The sequence below is a fragment of the Lampris incognitus genome, chromosome 11 (assembly GCF_029633865.1).
Source record: "Lampris incognitus isolate fLamInc1 chromosome 11, fLamInc1.hap2, whole genome shotgun sequence".
Classification (NCBI taxonomy): Eukaryota; Metazoa; Chordata; class Actinopteri; order Lampriformes; family Lampridae; genus Lampris; species Lampris incognitus.
In genome coordinates, this window is record NC_079221.1 from 17,866,191 (window position 1) to 17,888,555 (window position 22,365).

General features: G+C 43.1%; 1 protein-coding gene across 1 annotated transcript in view; it reads left to right on the top strand.

Moving 5' to 3' along the window:
- The window catches only part of LOC130120536 (inactive dipeptidyl peptidase 10-like), a 159,958-nt gene that overhangs the window by 54,602 nt on the left and 82,991 nt on the right, over nt 1-22,365 (top strand). Inside the window, exons 2-3 of the mRNA XM_056289115.1 lie at nt 19,652-19,760; nt 20,584-20,679. Of these exons, the coding sequence (XP_056145090.1) occupies nt 19,652-19,760; nt 20,584-20,679 (205 nt within the window). The remainder of the gene's footprint in view (nt 1-19,651; nt 19,761-20,583; nt 20,680-22,365) is intronic.

Sequence of the window (22,365 nt, forward strand, 5' to 3'; positions counted from 1 at the left end):
TCCGGGTAGCATAGCGGTCTATTGCGTTGCCTACCAACACGGGGATCGCCCGATCGAATCCCCGCGTTACCTCGGGCTTGGTCAGGCATCCCTAAAGGCTGTGTCTGCGGGTGGGAAGCCGGATGTGGGTGTGTATCCTGGTCACTGCACTAGCGCCTCCCCTGGTTGGTTGGGTGCCTGTTCGGAGGGGGGGACGACTGTGATCCTCCCACGCGCTACGTCCCCCTGGCGAAACTCCTCACTGTCAGGTGAAAAGATGTGGCTGGCGACTCCACATGTATCGGAGGAAGCATGTGATAGTCTGCAGCCCTCCCCGGATCGGCAGAGGGGGTGGAGCAGCGACTGGGACAGCTCAGAAGAGTGGGGGAATTGGCCGGATACAACTGGGGAGAAAAAGGGGGGAAGAGGAAACCCCCCCCCAAAAAAAGCTTTCTGTGATTTAATTACCTGGCTTATTGAGCATGCATAAAGACAGCTTAATTATGTGTTTTTGATGGAGCTGTCTGCATAATCTCCAGTTAAAATTTGGAAAAGCATTGGTAGAAGAACAATTAGGGACGACATATACAAGACGATAAGCAAGTAACTAACCCTAACCCCTGGACTCTGAGAGGAAAAGAGACCTCTGAGAGACTTTGAGGAGGGAAGGATCAGTGGGTAGCTTGTACTGTAACATGTTCCTTTGTGCTTAATGATAATCTGACATTATCATGATTTTATGCCATATTCCTATTCTGATTCTGATATATTATTCATTGAGCTAAATAGTAAAGGGCATAATTCCTAAATCAACTTGCTTAAACATTGGACAAAAAGTGAAAGCAAGAATTCACCATGCACTAACACACCTAATGTTAATGATCTTGTTGAAAAAGAGAAAATTGTCATACGAATATAATTATGCATGCTGAATAATCCAGGTAAGAAAATCAAAGAAAGGTGAATCAGTTCTTCATCTGGGCACAATGTTTATCGAGAGAAACATTTCATCACTCATCTAAGTGACCTCTTCAGTCTCCACTGACTGCAGGTATCCCCACCCTTATAAACAATGCAGTGGCATATCGACCGAAGGAGAAGGACAACAGCTGCCTAAGCGTAAACCAGTGGTGATCCCGTATGTGGCGGGGGTGTCAGAACAGCTGAGACGTCTATTTTCCAAACACCGCATCCCAGTTGCTTTCAAACCCCAAAACATGCTGCGCCAGAAATTGGGGCACCCCAAGGATCGGGTCCCCCGGCACAAACAGAGCAATACAGTGTATGCTGTTAAGTGCCGGGAGGATTGCTGTGACTTGTACATTGGGGAAACCAAACAGACGCTGGGCAAGAGGATGGCACAACACAGGCCAGGCCAGGACTCTGCAGTCTACACCCATCTACAGGCCAGTGGCCACTCTTTCAAGGATGAGGATGTACACATCCTTGATAGGGAGGAACGCTAGTTTGAACGGGGAGTCAAAGAGGCCATCTATGTGAAGAGGGAAGGACCATCCCTGAACCGAGGGGGGCAAAGAGTGCATCTGTCACCATCTTACAATGCTGTGATTGCAGCTATTCCCCAATCCTCTGTGAATAGTACACATGGCCGTGGAAAAGTCATGGTTGGTTTTGGTCGTTGTGCCACTGTATCGTTTATAAGGGTGAGGATATCTGCAGTCAGCTGAGACTGAAGATGTCACTTAGATGAGCGATGGAACGTATCTGTCAGTAGACATTGCGTCCAGACGAACCGATTCCACCTTCGTTGATGTCATAAGAATATTTTATATTATATATAATAATAACAACCCCTGAACACATTGTGGTTGCAGTTCCTAAAATGAATGAATACTGATGCTCTACAATTTTTTTTTCTTTTAAAAGAGAGGGGATGAGGGAGATGAGATTCAATACATGTAACCCTGTTTATTGTGTCTAGTAAGAATAACCTGTGCGACTGATAATCTAAATGCCAGTCTTGTTGGTGCGAATGCATACATGAACCAACCCACGCCGCTGAATGCAGAGTGGGCCTGTTGAAAGAAGACAACTTAATGGACTCTTAAGCCGTTTTCTCAATCATAGCACTTAGGTGCTCGTTCAGATGCATAATTCAGTGACCCATAGAATACGTAATGTGTTGAGCTGTTGCCGTGGTTGCTGAATAAGGGAGGGTTGAAGGTCCCTGTCTCATTAGAATACTCGGAGCCTATTTGCAGTTTTTCCGCGCCACAACAATTTCCCATGCTGGTTGGTGAAATCGACAATTGGTACAGATCCAGTATTATTACCCGCTTGGGTCAAACGTAAACTATAACCGAAGAATGTAAAAAAATCACGTTTACAACAATTCTTTGTGTTGGGAAGCCAACCGCATTTCCCTTTTTATCCCCCTATGGAGTTAATGAGGCCTTTGGGTGAGCTTGGGTAGGAGTCCACGGTCCCTCAAAGTGGTGTGGACTGGTTAGGCTTGTTTATGTGGGTTGTGGATAAACCGTCCTCTGAGCATATTAAGCCGTGCCGGGCTCCTTTTTTTTTTCTTCTTCAAAACCCCAAATATGTGTCTTGTTAACGTTTCAAAGAAGACTCGCAGGATGGTTTAGGTATTGTGAAGTGTTGAAATAAGTAGAAATAGTCGTCACGCCTCGAACCCAAGCTAAACAAAGACCCCCGGTAAGGCCTGTGCCTATGGCGATAGGCCTGCGGGGCTGGAATACAACATGCCTGCATAGGATTTTTAAAAGAATGGAGCAAACTCTCTCGCCATACCTGAGTTTTATTAAGAAGGCAATAAGACCAGAAGTGGCTACAAAAATAAAATAAAATCTCGCATTGGGCAACTTCGTCTGGGATCATCAAACGCCAGCAGTTCACTTTAAATCAGCTATGTGGAAATTACACAATTCACATGCATGCATGCCATTATTGGTGGAATAAATTGTGTTTTCTCCAGGCCATTTTGCAAGGCGATAAACTGATGAGCTCAAAAGCAGTTAGGATCGATGCGGCGGATTGATCACCCTCTGGCTACTGCCGGCACATAAACAACATCCTGAAACCCCTTTGTCGGGGGCGGTCGGGGGGGGGGGGTTGAGGCTGGAATGAATTATTTGACGAGTCAAATGAGTGGGCTGCATGTGCTCGCTTTATTTCCCCAGCAAGATAAAGAAAAGCGGCTAAGCATCACAGCAGAGGTGAGTGACTTGAAGCAAATGGAAAGCTTGTATTACACACAGTCCGGCTGGCTCACTGCCACGGATCGCGGCATGTGGTGAATAAGAATTATTGGTTTTGAATGAAAACTTCACACCGATGCAGCCTCGCGGAATACGACCAATGCAATCTATCCCACACGTGTCGCGGCCTTGCCCTCATTACTTCCTTTTTAGACTTGGGAGTCGCTGTGAGCCACGACTAGCCGCGTCTCCTCGGCCCGCCATTAAACTCCATTGAATTCCACTTTGACGCCACGTTGGAGGACATTGTTATCCGCCCCTCTGACGCCCCAATCATTTAAGCTGTCAGGAAGACAGCCCCGTGGCTCAATGAAGATTAATTATGATCCCGGCGTCGACAGGGTGGCTGGGGTAATGAGATGAACCGCATGGCAAGGCGGCACATCGTTTTGCTCCCTGTCACACGTCCCGTCATATCTCTGTGTCACTTTGCGGAGGGTCCGCCCTCTCCGCGCCGCTCCTCCTGACAGCAGATGTTGGGGAGAATGAGGATGTTTGGCAGCTGGTAAACACAAAGGTGGACTATCTCATAAAAAGCTTATTATTTTTATGTTAGTGGGAATTCTCCCCCCGCCTGCAGTTCTGCAAGAGTTACGGTGCCCTTGAACTCTTTGTGTCGTCTCTGTCTGTCGAAAACTAGGAGGACATTTTCCATATTATTTCACACGGAGCGAGATGGGTATCGCGCTACGGAGCAATGGCGGCTAAACTGCCAAAGTGCGAAGACAAATATTCAGACGGCTTCTTTATATTAGACGGGCTCGGTTTGTAGCAGCATCAGCGATTCTGATAGCAGTGTTAAAAATTTGACGTTTTAGCTGGCGGGGGGGGGGTAAAAATGCTGTAAATGATTTCTGGCTTTTTTATCCTTTGATAAACGTGTTCTTAAGGGTTTCAGCCAAAGCCAGAAATGTATTTTGAAGCGATTCGATCCTCCGTCGTTACCGCGCCGCTCGCATCTCTTCAGGTGGGCGGCCATTAGAGGTAGGCACGTGACGCATTTTGTGTGCCAGTACGAAAGTTGGAGAGGGTCAGGGGTTTCTTTCTTCATGTGATCCCCCCTTACCAAAAAAAAAAATGCTTCATAAAAACAAGGTGAGCCGTGACGCTACAAACACTGACACGCCAATAGGAGATTCAGGCATGGAAAACCATCGCTGGTGTCTTTCTACGTCTGTTTAAGATACGTTTAGGAAGTGTGTCGGATTTCATGGTAACTGCCACCTATGAGCTCAACCTTAGGCTAAAACACTGTCTCCTATGTGGGGCGAGGGGATATTAGCAGTATGGATTATTGCATGAAGGTAAAGACAGAGGAAGAAAAAAAAGTCGGTATCACAGGTTGTCTTGATGCATGCTCAATAATCCAGGTAAGAAAATCAAAGAGGGTTGAATCAGTTCATCTGGACACAACGTTTATTATTATCATCCATCCATCTATCCATTATCTGAACCGCTTACCCTTACTCAAGGATGCTGGAGCCTGTCCCAGCAGTCATTGTGCGGCAAGCGGGGAGACACCCTGGACAGGCCGCCAGGCCATCATAGGACACACACACACACACACACACACACACACACACACACACACACACACACACACACACACACACACACACACACACACACATTTGTTTCTCTATACTTGTGAGGACCCCTCATTGGCTACATTCACTCCCTAGCCCCTAACCCTGACCTTAACCATTGTAACTACACGTCTAACCTTAACCCTTACCCTAACCTTAACCTAATCTTAACTCTAACCTTAACCCTAAACTCAATGTTCTAACCCTAAAATAAACCCTTTTCCTCATGGGGACCCATAAACACACACACACACACACACACACACACACACACACACACACACACACACAGATTAATTTGCATGTACATAGGAGCCTCACTTTCTTATGTGAGGGTTGAAGGCACAACATCGTTATGTCTGCTCATCAGTGCAGTGTTAACTTAGATCTTACATTGCATGTCAAGAAAGATCCCCAGCTGCCGATGATTAGGCTTATGCTATATCTAATTGGGTAGTTAACTCAAATGGCTTTACTAGACAAAATCCAGGGATCTATTTAGCATACAACACCGGAGACGCATAGCTGAAGAATTAATCTCACCTATAAGCCGAGTGTGAGCCGTTTGTGGGATGCTACCATCATAAGTCATCCCAGACATCTAGATGTGTTTTTTGGGGCCTAAACTGTTGCCTGCCATTTGGACAGATTTCAGATCGAGCTTGGAATGACACAGATGCTCCGATGGTTGGCAACTTTAGTAAGTTATTATCTGCCCTGGGTCTCATTTTCAAAGTCAAGACCTGAGCATCTATATGGTAATGAAGGGCGTTTGCATTCTCAGGAACATCTGGAACGTAGACTTTAAACTGACACCTAATTCCAAAGCAGAGGATGTTCCCACACAGTAGAAGCACGGCACAAGAAGGTTGTAACTGTTGACGAAATGTAAATCTACTATATCATGGGGCATCCGGGTGGCATAGCGGTCTATCCCCGTGTTGGCCGGTTCGAATCCCCATGTTTCCTCCAGCTTGGTCAGGCGTCCCTACACATAATTGGCCGTGTCTGTGGGTGGGAAGCCAGATATGGGTATGTGTCCTGGTCGCTGCACTAGCGCCTCCTCTTGTCGGTCGGGGCGCCTGTCAGGGGGGAGGGGGAAATGGGGGGAATAGCATGATCCTCCCACGCGCTACATCTCCCCTGGTGAAACTCCTCACCGTCAGGCGAAAAGAAGCGACTGGCGACTCCACATGTACCGGAGGAGGCATGTGGTAGTCTGCAGCCCTCCCCGGATTGGCAGATGGGGTGGAGCAGTGACCAGGATGGCTCAGAAGAGTGGGGTAATTGGCCGGATACAATTGGGGATAAAAAGGGGGGAACCCCCCCCCCCAAAAAAAAATCTACAATATCATCAAACCTACTATATGGAAACCGCAAAATTCTTCTTTTTTTGAGGGGGGGGGATCATGGATTTCTCATTGTAGATGAAAACTCTTCATTTGTTTTCACTTTTCTAGGTCTTTTATTTGTGTTTGGTTTTTTTTAGATTTTAGGTCCAGCATCATTTTGGAGGGCCTGGTTTATGCCATGGAAGATGCTGCGACTGATTTACAATGCAAACATGACAACACTTATCCTCTGTACTTAGTCGTGGATATTGTGACAGCGCCAGATAAATTATTTTCAAATTAAACAAAAAAAAGAGATAAACAATGGCGATCAGTGAGTTATAAATTAAAGCTGCCAGCTGTCAAAAACGGGCTCACTTGTTAATATCTGAGTGACCTTATTTATATGACGCACTTTCTGTTAATTGTCATACTACAGGTAAATCAAATGTCTCCTTCTCTCTAAAATACCATTCTTTCCCTTTCTTACGTCATACATAGCTGGGGTAGGAAGATTACCTCCAAGTGACTTTTCTTTTTTTTTTTTAATTAAAATCTTGTTGAAAGCAGATGAATTAGTTGATAACACCCATGCCTTTTCCCTGACCTCAATTTGAATCTGCTTACCTCTGCAAATGAGTCGAGAGAACTTCTCCCTTGCATTAAAACTCACTTGTAACCTATTGAAGGCTGAGTTTTTCTTCCCTAAATGTTTCAACTTGTTCATGTTTAAGACTCACCTGCAGCAATGATGATCAGTTTTGATTGACAACCCCCCCCCCCCCGCCGACTCACTCAAAAATTTGGCGGCCACATATTATGATCCTCATCTGTGAAGGTCTTGATGTCTTGATGCATGCTCAATAATCCAGGTAAGAAAATCAAAGAAGGTTGAATCAGTTCATCTGGATACATTTATTGGCAGATATGTTTCATCAGTCAACTAAGATGTCACTTAGTTGAGTGACATCTTTGAAGTCACTTAGTTGAGTGACATCTTTGAAGTCACTTAGTTGACTGATGAAACATATCTGCCAATAAATGTATCCAGATGAACTGATTCAACCTTCTTTGATCATCTGTGAAACAGTGCTGAAATATCTTGTGTAATGTTGGAGATCTTAACATTTTGAATTCACCATCTATATTCACTAGTATCATAAAATTCTTGGTCTCTGAAAGCAAGCACGAAACTCTATTGATATTATGAGCATATTTCAACCCTAATTAGCTTCAACCGTTCACAATTTGGATATGCATTTTGTAAATTTAATTGCGAAAAACATGAAAAAAAAACTCATTTACTTGAATTATGTACAGCCATTGAATATACTGTAGCCTAGCAGGAGAGGAGCATGAAAAATATTATGGAATAATTAAGTCAAAGAAGACTTTTTTTAATACAATATTTGTCATGTACAGCTTCTCCTTGCCCCCTTTTTTCCAGATGGTCCTCTTTAAACAGCCGCATAGACACCATCATGTGCATGCATGGACTACACATACATACCCATACACAAACACAACAACCGAACATTTTACAAACCGTGCAAGGTGCAAATGCTCGATACCGCACCCCAAAACATAGACAGATGCATTAACCATGCACAGACTCGCCATAGCTAATACCATTCATTCTTCTAGTTTATCACTTGCTTCCCCAGCTCTACATGGGGCCTCATTCATTGTCTCAACCATGCTAATTACCACAGCAAAGAGTGCCTTAAAAGACTTTAAACTGTGGATTGGTTGACTGGACCATAGACTTGAAGTTTGCCCCATCCATTCCTGTACCGTTTTCTTCCTATACTGCGAAACATTTTTCAATGTTTTGTCATTTTTAAATTCTATGCTGCGGCGTCCGGGTAGCGTAGCAGTCTATTCGGTTGCCTACCAACACGGGGATCGCCGGTTCGAATCCCCGTGTCACCACCGGCTTGGTCGGGCGTCCCTACACACACAATTGGCCGTGTCTGCGGATGGGAGGCCGGATGTGGGTATGTGTCCTGGTTGCTGCACTAGCGCCTCCTCTGGTCTGTCGGGACGCCTGTTTGGGGGGGACTGGGGAGAATAGCATGATCCTCCCACGCGCTACGTTCCCCTGGCGAAACTCCTCACTGTCAGGTGAAAAGAAGTGGCTGGCGACTCCACATGTACCGGAGGAGGCATGTGGTAGTCTGCAGCCTTCCTCTGGTCGGCAGAGGGGTGGAGCAGCGACTGGGAAGGCTCAGAAGAGTGGGGCAATTGGACAAGTACAATTGGGGAGAAAAAAGGGGGGAAATCCCCCCCCCCAAAAAAATAAAATAATATTTTATATGCTGTTGCAGTAGACCAGAAAGAAGGTCAATGCTCTGTCTGGTGTTTTATATTTATATATTCAAATTCATGTATCAAATAATTGCAAAAAGGTTGCATATTTTATATTCACATTTGTATTTTAGACATGTAGCTCATGCTCCACCGTATCATAATCTCTTGCCTAACTTCCGCAAAGGAATCGTTACATTTATAGCCAATCTTTTTTATTTATTTATTTATTTATTTATTTATTCATTGGAGTTTCCCCCCTTTTTCTCCCCAATTGTACTTGGCCAATTACCCCACTCTTCCAAGCCGTCCCGGTTTGCTCTCCACCCCTTCTGCCGATGCAGGGAGGGCTGCAGACTACCACATATCTCCTCCGATACATGTGGAGTCGCCAGACACTTATTTTCACCTGACAGTGAGGAGTTTCACCAGGGGGACGTGGCGTGGGGAGGGTCACGCTATTCCCTCCAGTCCCCGCCCAAACAGGCGATCTGACCCACCAGAGGAGGCGCTAGTGCAGCGAACAGGACACATACCCACATCCGGCTTCCCACCCGCAGACACGGCCAATTGTATCTGCAGGGACGCCCGACCAAGCCGGCGGTAACACGTGGATTCAAACCGGCGATCCCTGTGTTGGTAGGCAACGTAATAGACCGCTACGCCAACCGGAGGCCCAAAATTACAGCCAATCTAATCAAAAACAGGCAAAAAATAGATGTGGAGCTTTTTTCTTTCTCTAGGACAGGACTGTTGATGGATACATCCATTCACTGTCTAATCAGCAGGGCCACCTAATAGAACTTCCGGGTGTTAAAATGATAATGAGCATGCACAATTTAGAGTAGGCAAAAAGAGTTAGGTGTTTAATTTCCGCCAAGGGCTTTCTGCTGAAATGCTGAAAATATCTGCTCTTCTGTTATGCCCAGGAACTTTGGATAAAAGTGTGCATCTAATGGGAGGCTTTACACTGCAGCAAACATTTATTTTTGATAGCTGAATGAGGATTGAGACGTGCATGTGTCTGCCAATCTGTTCACATGCATAGCCGTGTAATTCAGTGTAAATGGCATACATCTTTGGGGTTTCTACAGTTTCTGTATGCATGCGATGGCCATCTCCCTGTCTGAAATGACTAATGAATCCAGCGAAGTTCATGGGTACTGCTCAGCTTTATCTCCCTATAGGTTTGGCTGTAAAGATAACAATGTTCCTGGAAAACCTATTGATGCCACTTTATGCAACCAGAGGACATCTCCCACTTCTGTTTTCTGTTAATATTAGTGCCCTGAGTAGCTAGTGATTCAAAGCCTTCCTCCCTGCTTTTTTATGACACAAATGTCACCCGGTCCCGGTTCCCGACTCACGGCTGGATGATATATTATCTTTCAAATACAGCCGTAGGGATATTTATTACACTTTAGCCCTCTACCAATTCATTATGTAAACTTTGCTGCCATCCTCAAAAGTCCCCCTAATAAAATGAGGTTATGGCACAATATCGTCTTGAAAAGACACACCGTTTGAGTTTGGATTCTCAAACTTGGCATTGTCAACAGATAAATATAATAAAACCCAACTCGGAAAAGCAAATTTAACATCCCGAGGGCCAAAACACTCTCAAGAGGGTACTCAAGACTGTGCAAGATGGGAAGGTTCATCCTGGTATGTATTTAAGGACCATACATTAAGCCCACAAAACTCCACAAGATATCCGAGAGAGTAAATTACAGCGTAGAAGAATCCAGTAAAGTAAAATTAGCTTATATTTGTGCTTCGGCCTCAAATCGAATCAAGAAATATTCCAGGAAGTCTTTGATAGATAAGGAAAAATATGAGGGAGGAAATGGAGGAGGACATAACTCTCAGCATCATCCACCATTTTCTTCATATGAACAGATTTTTTTTTTTTGCAAGCCCTGGTACGCCGTTCAGTAAAGGTCTCTTAATTTCTCCTTACCTTTTGCTAAGAATACATTAAAAACCCATGCATGCAGGGTTTTACTGTTTGACTTTCATCACCAGAGACCAGAGCCATAAGCAGGGTCAACATTTTACTGAGGTCTGTGTTAGAAAAACATGAAATACTCCTCATAACGAATTTAACATTAATTAATAAACAAAACAAAAACACCAAAGAACTTGTATTACACCAATGTGAAATGTACACACTGCCCCTTGTCTCTTCTTCATTAACTCTATCACTGCATTCTGTCCCATCCTTTGATAAATATCAATCCATTTTTTCACTCCTCTTACTTTCTGTTTTTCAACAAGCGACACACTTCAAATCACCCAACTTACATACATATTGTTTTCTTGTTTTCACTTCCTCATTCATTTTTCATCTCTCCATTTCACCACCGACTGCTACTCGTTCTCAAACTTTACATGTCTACGCCTTACCATCCTTCATCCTAAATATTTTTGCTCTTGCATTGGTTCAAAAACAGACTTTATGTAATTAATAATTGTTATGTCATTAACATTAGCTAATCATACGTAGTCTTGTTGCCTATTTAAACTAATGATGAATGAATGAAATGTTCATCAGGCACCTGTCTGGATTCAAGCAGAAGTACCTTTATGTTGAACCATGCTACCTTACGCTCGACCGGTCCATGTTTTTCCTGTGCAGCCCAATTTCAGATACAACATAGTATCGTTTAAACTAAAGCCAGCCTGGTGTCTCTACTACTTCACTAATTTCCAAAAGTACTGAATTTATTTGGTACTTCATGAAAAAAGTTTCAGAAATAGTACTCTTAACCTCTCTTGACGGTCAGAAAGGATGTGGTACCTCTCGTGATAAGCCAGATGAGATGCGGTCGCCATGACCACTACTTGATGATGCATCGGCTAAAGGGAAATGTGCCTATCTTTGGTGTCTTTTAGATTTATGGCACAGCCTTTTAACTCGGGAGCCTGCCAGCATGATGTTGACAAACACAAAGAGAAAGGCTTGGTAGTATATTTTTCAAAAGGAGGGACACTTTAACCTTTTCATCAGCTACTGAAAAGATCAAGAGGAGACTGTAGTTTGTCACTTCTCTCTTGATGTCCTTGCTTCTCCGACACATGCACAATGAGACATTGAACACAAACACACACACACACACACACACACACACACACACACACACACACACACACACACACACACACCCCGTATCACTCTCTCCTGATGGACTGTTGTTTGCAAAGCAAGGGCATATGGCTTACAAGGTGTAGACGAGATAAGAAGATTATGTTTCTCTTGTCAAAGTGATCAAGATTTCCGCTAAAAGTCCTCTGCGTTTTTTTTGTGTGTGTGCCGTGCTGTGTGAGTATTGATGATTGTTTTCCAATGAGGTTTTTTTATTTCCTGGTGTCTGGCCTCCAAAGTGCCTCGGTTTAAACTTTTTGCCACATTGTGATGCTCTCAATCTGACCGAATTCCCTCCCACTAGAGTGTCAATACGCCCCTAAAACAATGTCACCAAGGTAAATGTATTATATTTATTGCTTAAAAGAGGCACCCGGTTACTTTTTGGATTTTGGCAATGTGTTCACTGTCACAAACACACACTGACAATGAGAACTTGAACACACACACACACACACACACACAAAGACAACCGAGGGGGCTTTCTTTTTGTTAATAGCATAGTAATAACATAGTAAAAACACCGGAGTGTGTGCTCAAATATCGGGGCATCACATTGCTCAGCCTCCCTGGGAAAGTCTACTCTAGGGTGCTGGAAAGGAGGCTCTGACCGATTGTCGAACCTCGGGTCCAGGAGGAACAATACAGATTCCGTCCTGGCCGTGGAACAACGGACCAACTCTTTACCCTTGCAGAAGAGCTGAGGGGGGCATGGGAGTTTGACCAGCCAGTCTACATGTGTTTTGTGGACTTGGAGAAGCCTTATGACCGTGTACCCCAGGGCACTCTGTGGGGGGTACTGTGGGAGTATGGGGTACCGGGGCAGTTGCTACAAGCCATCCGGTCCTTGTATAACCAAAGTGAGAGCTGTGTCCGCATTCTCGGCACAAAGTCAAACACATTTTCGGTGGGTGTCGGACTCCACCAAGGTTGTCCCTTGTCTCGGATTCTGTTTGTGATATTCATGGACAGGATCTCAAGGCGCAACCAAGGTGAGGAGTGTGTCTGTTTTGGGAACCTCAGAATCGCATCTCTGCTCTTCGCAGATAAAGTAATTGTTGGCTTCATCAGAACGCGACCACCACACAATGGGGTGGTTTGCAGCTGCGTACAGTACCAGACCGTTGTGTTGAAGAGGGCGCTGAGTTGGAAGGCATAGCTTTCAATTTACCAGTCAATCTTCGTTCCAACCCTCACCTATGGTCATGAGCTTTCGGTAGTGACCAAAAGGGGGAGATTGCGGGATACAAGTGGTTGAAATGGGTTTAATCTGTAGGGTGTCTGGGCTCAGCCTTAGAGATAGGGTGAGGAGCTCGGACATCCGGAGGGAGCTTGGAGTAGAGCCGCTGCTCCTTTGCGTTGAAAGGAGCCAGTTGAGGTGGTTCAGGGATCTGATTAGGAAGCCTCCTGGGTGCCTTCCTTTGGAGGTTTTCCGGTAGAGAAAACCCCGGGGTAGACCCAGAACTTGGTGGAGGGCCTACATGTCCAACCTGGCCTGGGAACACCTTGGGATCCCCCAAGATCTGGAGTGCCCTACTTAGCTTGCTGCCACCGCAACCTGACCCCGGAGAAGTGGCTGATGATGAGATGAGATGAGATGAGATGAGATGAGATGAGATGAGATGAGATGAGATGAGATGAGATAAGATGAGATGAGATGAGCATAGTAATGACAGAAATGGATTTATTTACAAACCGTAGTTCACGGGATTATCGTGGAAGATGAGGGGTCATTTTTGCAGACGAGTCATTTTTGCAGACGATAAATAAAATTGCTTTATCTATATGTGTGCCATAAAGCAACAACTATTTCACGTGAGGTTGCATACCCAGTTGCAGACAAAATACAAAGTAGCAAAAGCCAGGCTTCTAGGGAACTGACCTAAATGACGATTGTGTCATTCTCCCATAAACATCACACTATGCGACCAAAATGAATTTAATGATGACATGTTAAAGCAAAAAAGTTACCTTTCGCCGCTTTGACATGAGACTGGCCTTGAATCTTCAACCAGAGAAGACAAATTGGTGATTGGTATTTAAGACCTCAGCTGTATTAATACTTTACTTGTAGTATTCAAATTGAAAGGTTGGCAGATGTTGTTTTACAGAGGATGCATATCGCGAGGCTGAATACGACCGAGGCATTTATTCAGAATAATGCTCCTTTTCACAGTCCAAGTAACTTAACCCCTCGGCTGTGCAGACTGAACTTCATATATTTCAAAGATACCAGACAGTAATCTAGGCTTCCCTGAATACTATAAAGCATTTTAGACAGTAATTTTGGTGTCCTTACTGCTGTATTTCCTCAGCAGATGATGAGAAACAACGATGAACTGTCAAAATGTGAAAATCACATTATACATAAATAGCTGGGGAAAAAAAACTAATTTGTAGAAATTGTTGGAGGTCTATGAATAATGACAAGTGGGAGAGCCCAAAATGGCAAATAACGATCCCTGAGGTGTAATAATAATGCTTGCTCTGGTTAATGAGGCTACGCAAAACCAGAGAAAACACAAACAACACAAGTAAAATGGTGTTGATTTTACACTGGAGGGAGTAGTCTTCCCTCTGGAATATTTCTCTCTCTTATGACTGATCCCGAATATTAATATGTAGATGCTACAGGGAGCCGGGATGAGAGAGAACAGGGCAGGGCGGCACAGGGGAGGTGCAGAGGAGGCCAGGCTTCAGGATATTTGTCTTTGAATCATACTTCCAATTAAAAGAGTTTGGGAGCAAATAGCTTCATAAACAAACAGACGGATCTGCAGTTGCTCGAGGGTGTGTAAATAAAATGGATTTATTTATAACACCAATCTGTCACTGAAAATCAAATAGCCCTGTTCTATATTTTAGTCTTGGTACTTCTTAGCACTGTGCCGTACAGTACTGCGGTGCCTTCATTTCATCAAGGCTATTTTCATTTTTCTGTCCGACGGTCATCAAAACTATAAATGCTTACATCTGAAGGTGACGTTTGATGGATATGAGTTTCAATTTTCTATTTGAGTGAGATGTCTATGACTTATTGAAACTCAAAACAAATTATGTTATGAGGGTATGTTATGTGATGCTATGTGATTTTATGGAGGTTAGTGGGTAATTTGACCTCTTGTTGACATAGTGATGATTTCACAGCTTTTACATGTGATAGTCACCATCCTGTATTTGCACCCTGACATCGGTGCAAGTCTAGTCTCGTGTTGGAGCTGTGCTGCCAGGACTGCCCCATCTCTTCAGCTCTGCTTAGCACCTCACACATCTATCATGACCGCCGCTTCATTGTTTGGGACAGGGTTAAACATCTGACATCTCGCATGTGATCTCAGAAAATATTTTTTATCAATTCTGAATTGTGCTGTGGACTTCTTTCCATGGACAGGATTGCTGTATTTTGTTATGTTTTTTTTTTTTTTTGCCTGTTTCAAACCTGCACCTGCACACCACCAATAGTCTGGCTCATCATCATCATTGTCATCGGCGGTCACTGGGGGTCAAGTATGACCGTCCTCCCTCTGGGTCCTCAGGTGGGCATAGAGGCCGATCCTGGAGCCACATAATGGGAGGATGCCTGCGTGTGACAGCTTTTTAAGTGGACTGGCTGATGCACCTGCAGCCACCACACAGTCCTTGGCAGGGGGAGGCCAGAGTCCAATGGCATGGAGAACCAAGATGACTGGGGACCACCCTCTGTTGCAGCCGTCATGTCATCTGCCTTCACTGTCGTTGTGACCTGGAGACATCTTCTGCCAGTTCCGCCGTTGAGGTATTTGTTGGATCGCACTTTATCTGGAACCTCCCCCTTGACCTATCCAGCTTGGGTGACCCTACCAGGAGCCAAGCTCCGGACGCCATCGCTCTTGGGATAATTGGTACACGCAAGCTTCTCCACCACGGCAAGGTGGCGATCCAGAAGAAGTCATAGTCTGTCTACCAGCCAGCCAATGTGGTCAAACATCTCTACTTTTGTTAGGGAACAACCAAGGCAACAGTTTACTATATTGGTTTTCCCACTGTCGCAGTTTTCTTTATTTACTTTACTGTAACATTGTAGTATGGGTACTAAATAGTACCATATAGTGTTATTATATAATACTATAATAGTAAGAGGTGAAATATTGATTGACTTTTGCAAGATCTTGTAAAATTATGTAGCAAATTATACTGAATAGTTTAGAAGCATAATAACTTGTGAAGATCTCCAAGAGTGGAATCTCTTAAAAATAAATCCCTTTATACTAAATAAAGACGCTCTCTCCTTTTCCATGTGTTCTGGACTGAGGGAAAATATATAGAAATTCAAGTTAATGTTTGTTGCAAGGTGGCCTGAGGATTGTCTCTCCCCATTATTGCAAACATCCTGTTTTTTTTCCAAAGCCCATATGAGATTGTTCACAAAGCTCGGCGGATATTTGGAATGATTGTGACTGTCATCTTTGAGCACTGGATTTTCCTGTGAGGGAAAATAACTTTCTCAGCCTCTCTCGCAAAAATAAATAAATAAAAGAATGAATTCTTCATCTTTGTAGTGATGGAAGCCCAGCACAGATGCAAACAGGCTGATTGGCATTTCCAGGCACAGAGTGAAGTGTTAACGCCTGCTTCCGTTTGGGAATTTTGTGGCTTGAAAGGAGCCTGCCTACACCGAGGTGGGTGTCTTGGTATAGCTGGGGGTGTGTGTTAATGCAGATCTGCTGGTGATGTTCAGTTTTGGTGTCCATTTTTGGCCTGCAGTTGTGCCTCCGCTGGCACAGGCCACATCTTAGCGCAGACACAGGTGCATAGAGGTATTTTTCATGCAGCAGTCCAGGAGAGGACACACAGGGATGTGTTTTAATGGATGTTAGCCTATGTATTTGACCCCCACCGAAATAAATCTCCAAACCAAAAGCAGCTACAAGTAACTGAATTCAACGTTCTGAATAAGTTAATCAGAAAAAAGGTTGAGAAGTGGCTGTTGAATTTTTTTGTGAATCTTACACAGTTTGCGTGCATTTTACAGTGTACAGAAAATTTAAGTTAACTTAGCAAAGTGAATGTCTGTCTGGTGCAGTGGGATGTATTTCATCTGGAATTCCATGGAATGGGAATCAGTTTCACTATAAATCCCATGAACGGAATGGGATGGGAGATTTTTTCTTTTCTTTTACAGAGTCACAGGAACGGGATGAGTGAAAATCCACTTCCATGTCAGGCTCTGGACTAAACTACCGGGTCCATTGTCAGTCTCTGTGGGCTTGTGCACAACATGGGAACACTGAAGGCAGTTTGTAAGTTAATATAATATGTTAATATGTCAGCAAGACTTTTTGATAATTTTCTCGCGTGCAGCTTCAAATTAGATATATTTGATTTTTTTTGACAATGAAACATGTTATGAAGCCAATAGAAGCAGTTACGTTAGAGTTATATAATGTTATGGTAAAAAAATATATAAATTAAAGGGAGGGGTTCGCACACTGAGGTGGTTTGCATATGACTCAAAGTTTAAGCCAGGGGTGTAAGATCCAATATTCAAAGAATGGGCACAAAAAGGCATCATGGCAATGTGTCCAGTTCTAGAAAATGGTGAATTTATGAGCTTCCAAGATTTAAAGGCAAAATATGGTCTCGAATACAAAGATTTTTTGAGATACATGCAGTTAAGAGACTACTTTACAAAACAGATAAAGTCAGAACCAGATGAAATGTCAAATAATGTGACCGGGGTGATTGTGGATGCATACAAACAGAAGGGGCTTAGGGTCATCCCTGCTTTGCACCAAGCTTTGGGGAGAAGCAGGGGGGATTCAGCACTCTACATAAAAGCAAAATGGGTAGCAGAGTTAAAGATTCAGATAACAGAGGAAGAATGGTATCAAATGTGTGAGACACAATGTACATCCACAAACTCACCAATACGGAGGGAATTCTGCTGGAAAAATTTAACTCGCTTTTTCACAACACCCAAAATAAAAAGCAGGCAACTTGCTGCACGACAACGGTGTTGGAGGCTGTGTGGGAGCATGGAGGCTGACCACTCGCATATTTTCTGAAAATGCACAAAGATTAGGTTATATTGGGATAATGTTAAATGTAGGTATCAACAATATTTTGGTATATGAAATCCCACACACCTGCCTTGTGATGTATCCTGGTAACATTGGTGATGTTGTGATGAGAGAAGATCTCTACTTGACTAAAGTTTTACTTGCAAAGAAAGCCGTTACCAAAAATTGGCTTAATGTTAACACTCCAAAACAGGAACAGTGGGTGGACATTTTCCAAGACATTTTTGTCATGGAAAAGTGGACATACATTTTAAGAGTCCAAGAGAATATATTTAAAAAGAACTGGGAAAAATTGAACATTTATATGGGAAATGACACTGACTAAATGAATGCCTATTCAAAATATTTGTGTGAATATTGAAATATTTCCAGACAACTATTTATTGTTAATTTTTCATTTTACTATCCATGTGTGGAGTTTGCATGTTCTCCCCATGTGTGTGTGGGTTTCCTCTGGGGGCTCCGGTTTCCTCCCACAGTCCAAAGACATGTAACTCAGGGGAATTGTCCATACTAAATTGTCCCTAGGTATGAATGGGTGTGTGTGTATCGGCCCTGTGATGGCCTGGCGGCCTGTCCAGAGTGTCTTCCCGCCTGCCGCCCAATGACTGCTGGGATAGGCTCCAGCATCCCCACGACCCTGAGAGCAGGATAAGCGGTTCAGATAATGGATTTTTATCTGTTTGTATATCTTACTGTATTCTTGTTTGTGTTGATGTTGTTGTACTGTTCTGTTTATATCTTTTTGAAAACTTAATAAAAACTTAAGTGAGAAAAAATACATATATTTGATTTTGTCACAATCCATAGGAATATAGAAGTTAATAATGGAAGAAGGTGGCAGTACAGGGAAAGAATTCACTGGCGCCAGGTTTCATACACCCAAGTTAACTAAGGAGGAATGCGTAGCCGTTCGATTGGGCAGTCGTCTCCATCCATCCCGAAGATGAAAACGTGCTATGCCGCAGTCCGTTTAAAAATGGTACAAAAGGAGCTGAATTTATGAGCCAAGTCGAAGCTCGTCCAAACTCCACCTGCTCATAATGTCCCCACCCCAATCTGACCTCCTTTTCAAGTGTGCCTCGCTGTGCCATGGTTGACCTTGCCTCTCCGGTCACCAAATTACCAAACATCTATATTGGACGTGCCCATATGCACCACTACTGGTGCTTCCGTTTGTGCTTGTGCTTAGTTTCGCAAAAATAGAGCCCTCTGTCTTTTCCACTGTCAATTATTGGTTGCTGAACGTGCATCCAAGATCATCTTTTGCGCTTCATGACTAATGAAATACAAACCCAGTAATACATTTCTGAACTGTTTGGATTCTGGTGTCCAACTAAATCCGCAGTCATATAAATGTACACATTTTGACAATCACACATCAAATACCTAAAAGGTAAAACACCTCTCCTGCCCATATTTCTTTGTAATACACAGGCAGCAGGTCGGCTGTGAAAATACAGGAGAGATTCAATATTTCTTTGCAGCCACAGATGCTGTAAGACAGTATTTAGATCGTAAAGAAAGGTTCGAAACACATTTAACTTTGATTTGTGTTACACAATTCAGATTTAGTATTGATTTCCACTGCACAGTGTATTCATTTTAAGGGGAAAAATAGATAAATCCTAAACTGAAGTTTATGTATAACCATAAAGGATCAGATCTGCCAAATGATGATCATGTTGTTAACCACTTAGCACAAGATGGCAACATTACATTTCGAAATTGCTATAATTTGTTTAGATTAACAAGTTGTCAATATTTTGTATCTAACTTTGGAATTCTTCATTATTTTTTGACACTGATCCTTTCTTTTTCCTCAGAGGGTTGAATCAGTTCATCCGGATACAACGTTTATTGACAGATACATTTCATCACTCGAGTGATGAAATGTATCTGTCAATAAACGTTGTATCCGGATGAACTGATTCAACCCTCTTTGACTTTCTTACCTGGATTATTGAGCATGCACCAAGACATTTCCTTTTTCTTCTTTGTGTAGGACTTGGACGTCGGGCCAGACAGGAACTGGAAGGGGATTGGCATCTCTCTCTTGGTTATTTTGGTTGTCTTGTCCCTTATTGGATTATCCATTGTTCTTCTGTCTAAAGGTGAGGCTCACTATAGATTTGTTCACAGGAATGGTTGTGGAGCCATTATGATGAATAATGATCAGCATGGGCTGAAAATACAGACTTTGAACGGCCGCCTTCAACTCCTGCTGGACACCACTCATCCTGCCTGGATGTTGTTTTTGTTTTTTTTTGCCTATTTTCAACTCTCACATTCAAAAATAGAGACAGGCTATTAAACAAGACACTACAAACTCACTAATGGGGTAGTTCTCCACTGTGCTGTACTGTATGCAGTAAAAGGAGATTGTGTAAGACTGACTAGATTGACATAAAATGTGCTTTTTTTCCCCCTAAGTGATTACAGAGAGTAGGAAGATGGTTGAAAGAGATTAGCCGGAGTGAGGGAGATGATGAAAGTTAGCTTTGATGTTTGTGGAGTGCTCCTGACAGCCACTCAATGGGACTTCCAGTTTTCCAATTATTCAAGGCAAGGGGTGATTTCAAGGAGGTGTAGAAAAAAAAACCATCCAGTCAATCCAGTGACACGGGAAGCCGAGTGCAGGGATTTATTTATCTATTTATTTGTATTTATTTATTTTGCTAAGAGTGGGGGCTGTTTTTGTTTTTCCAGTTCACATTTAAATTCCCATGCTAATCGTTAAAATGTGGATGGGTGCTGGTGACTACAGAGGTGAACCTCTGGCTTGGCACACGCGATAAGGACAAAAGAAACAAAAAGAAAGACTCGTTATCAAAGTTACCGTAAAAGTGCAGATCAAATTTCGATTGCTAAAAAAAAAAAGTTGTCTCTAGGCTTTCTGACGTACATCAACGCTGTCATTTTTGCCTCCTTCTCTAGACGATGGTGCCAAACCCTCTGGCTCTCAGCTGACATTGGATGACATCTTTCAAAGAAACTTCCAAGTGCATGATCCTGATGCAAAGTGGATCAATGGTATGTAAGCCAAAAGACTGTCATGCATGCCAGAAACTGCAGTATCAGTAGTTGATCTGATTTGATCTGTCTTAAAAAAGTTTCGGTAAAAAATAAGCAATATGTCACCACAATATTGGCTGCCCAAAAAGCAGAGCTCGGCTCCACTGAAACTGCTTTCAAATGTCTTGTTGGAGTTGAGGAGGTATTTCTGCGCCCGAGTGGAATGAAACACGACTATAATCCCCCAAAAGGACTTTAAATGGCTTCAGAATTTATACTAGTACATCTTTATGCATGTATATACTATATGCTGAATATATCTTTATGCATGCTCGATAATCCAGGTAAGAAAATCCCAGAAAGGTGAATCAGTTCATCTGGACACAACATTTATTGAGAGAAATGTGTCATCACTCATCTCAGTGGCCTGTTCAGTCTCAACTGACTGCAGGTATCCCCACCCTTATAAACAACAGCGGCATAACGACCGAAACCAACGATCAGTTTCCTATGCAAATTAGTGTGGCCATTAACTAGAGTTACAATGGGGATATTTACAGACAGTTGAACTTGAGACTGAAGAGGTCTCTTATGTCCCTTTTCCACTACATGGTACCGGCTCAACTTGACTCGACTTTTTCATTTTCTATTACGGGAAAGTACCGGCATTTTGGTAACTGTTACCTCTTTTCTGGTACCACCTATGTCGAGGTTCCAAAAAACTGGAGTGGGTACCAAAATCAATGCAGACAGTGAGGGGGTACTGTTACGGTAATGGGAAAACAACACTCTGCGAGTCGAGTCGAGTCGAGTCGAGCCGGTACCATGTAGTAGAAAAGGGGCATTAGATGAGTGATGAAACGTTTCTCCAGATGAACCGATTCAGCTTTCTTTGATATACTGAATAAACTTCTTAGATGATGCTTTTTTTCCCCAATTAAGTAAGAGTAAGTGATTTTAAAATTTGGTCAGCTTTTTTTTTTTTTTGGATGAGTAGATTTGTTCAGACTTAAAATGTAGTCGTCACGAAGAGGAAAAGCAGTTTCTTGCCCTCAGTAATTACATTTCAGAAATTACAGGAGTCCCCTAAGCATCATAAACACCGAATATCACTAGTGTGCCAGGAGTATTAGTGCCAGGAAAAAAGTTTGAGTGAGTTATGTTTCATAGTGGCTATCAAGAACTAATTTCCAGGTCTTAGATGGCGATGCTCCCTGCAAAATATGTTTTAATAGCTACCAGACTGCCCGACATTTCACTCAAGGTTTTTTGTCACTCCCTTGCCTTCTGTTTTCTCGCCTTTCTCCTGTGTTTTCTTGGTGCCTCTGTAAGGCAGAAAAGGGGGGGCATCGTCTAATGATGATCGCAGGAACCCGAGGTGGCAGCTCATGCTTTGCTCTCTCGCTATGCCTTCACTCCATATATGTGTGTGTGTGTGTGTGTGTGTGTGTGTGTGTGTGTTGTATTTGTAATACAGTTCACTCACAGCGGATTTAATTGGTCTGTTCTAAGGACAAAAAGGAGGAAGCTGTAAACAAATCCTCGCAGGGATACGCTGTACATTTAATGTTACTGTACTGGAGATCAACATTTGTGAATGCGGAAACATATGGGCATATCGCTCTTCTACCCCGCTTACAGGTCAAGTTCAGGTCGAAGTCAAGTAAATGGGAGAATATTTTATCAGGAAAAAAAAGAAAAAAG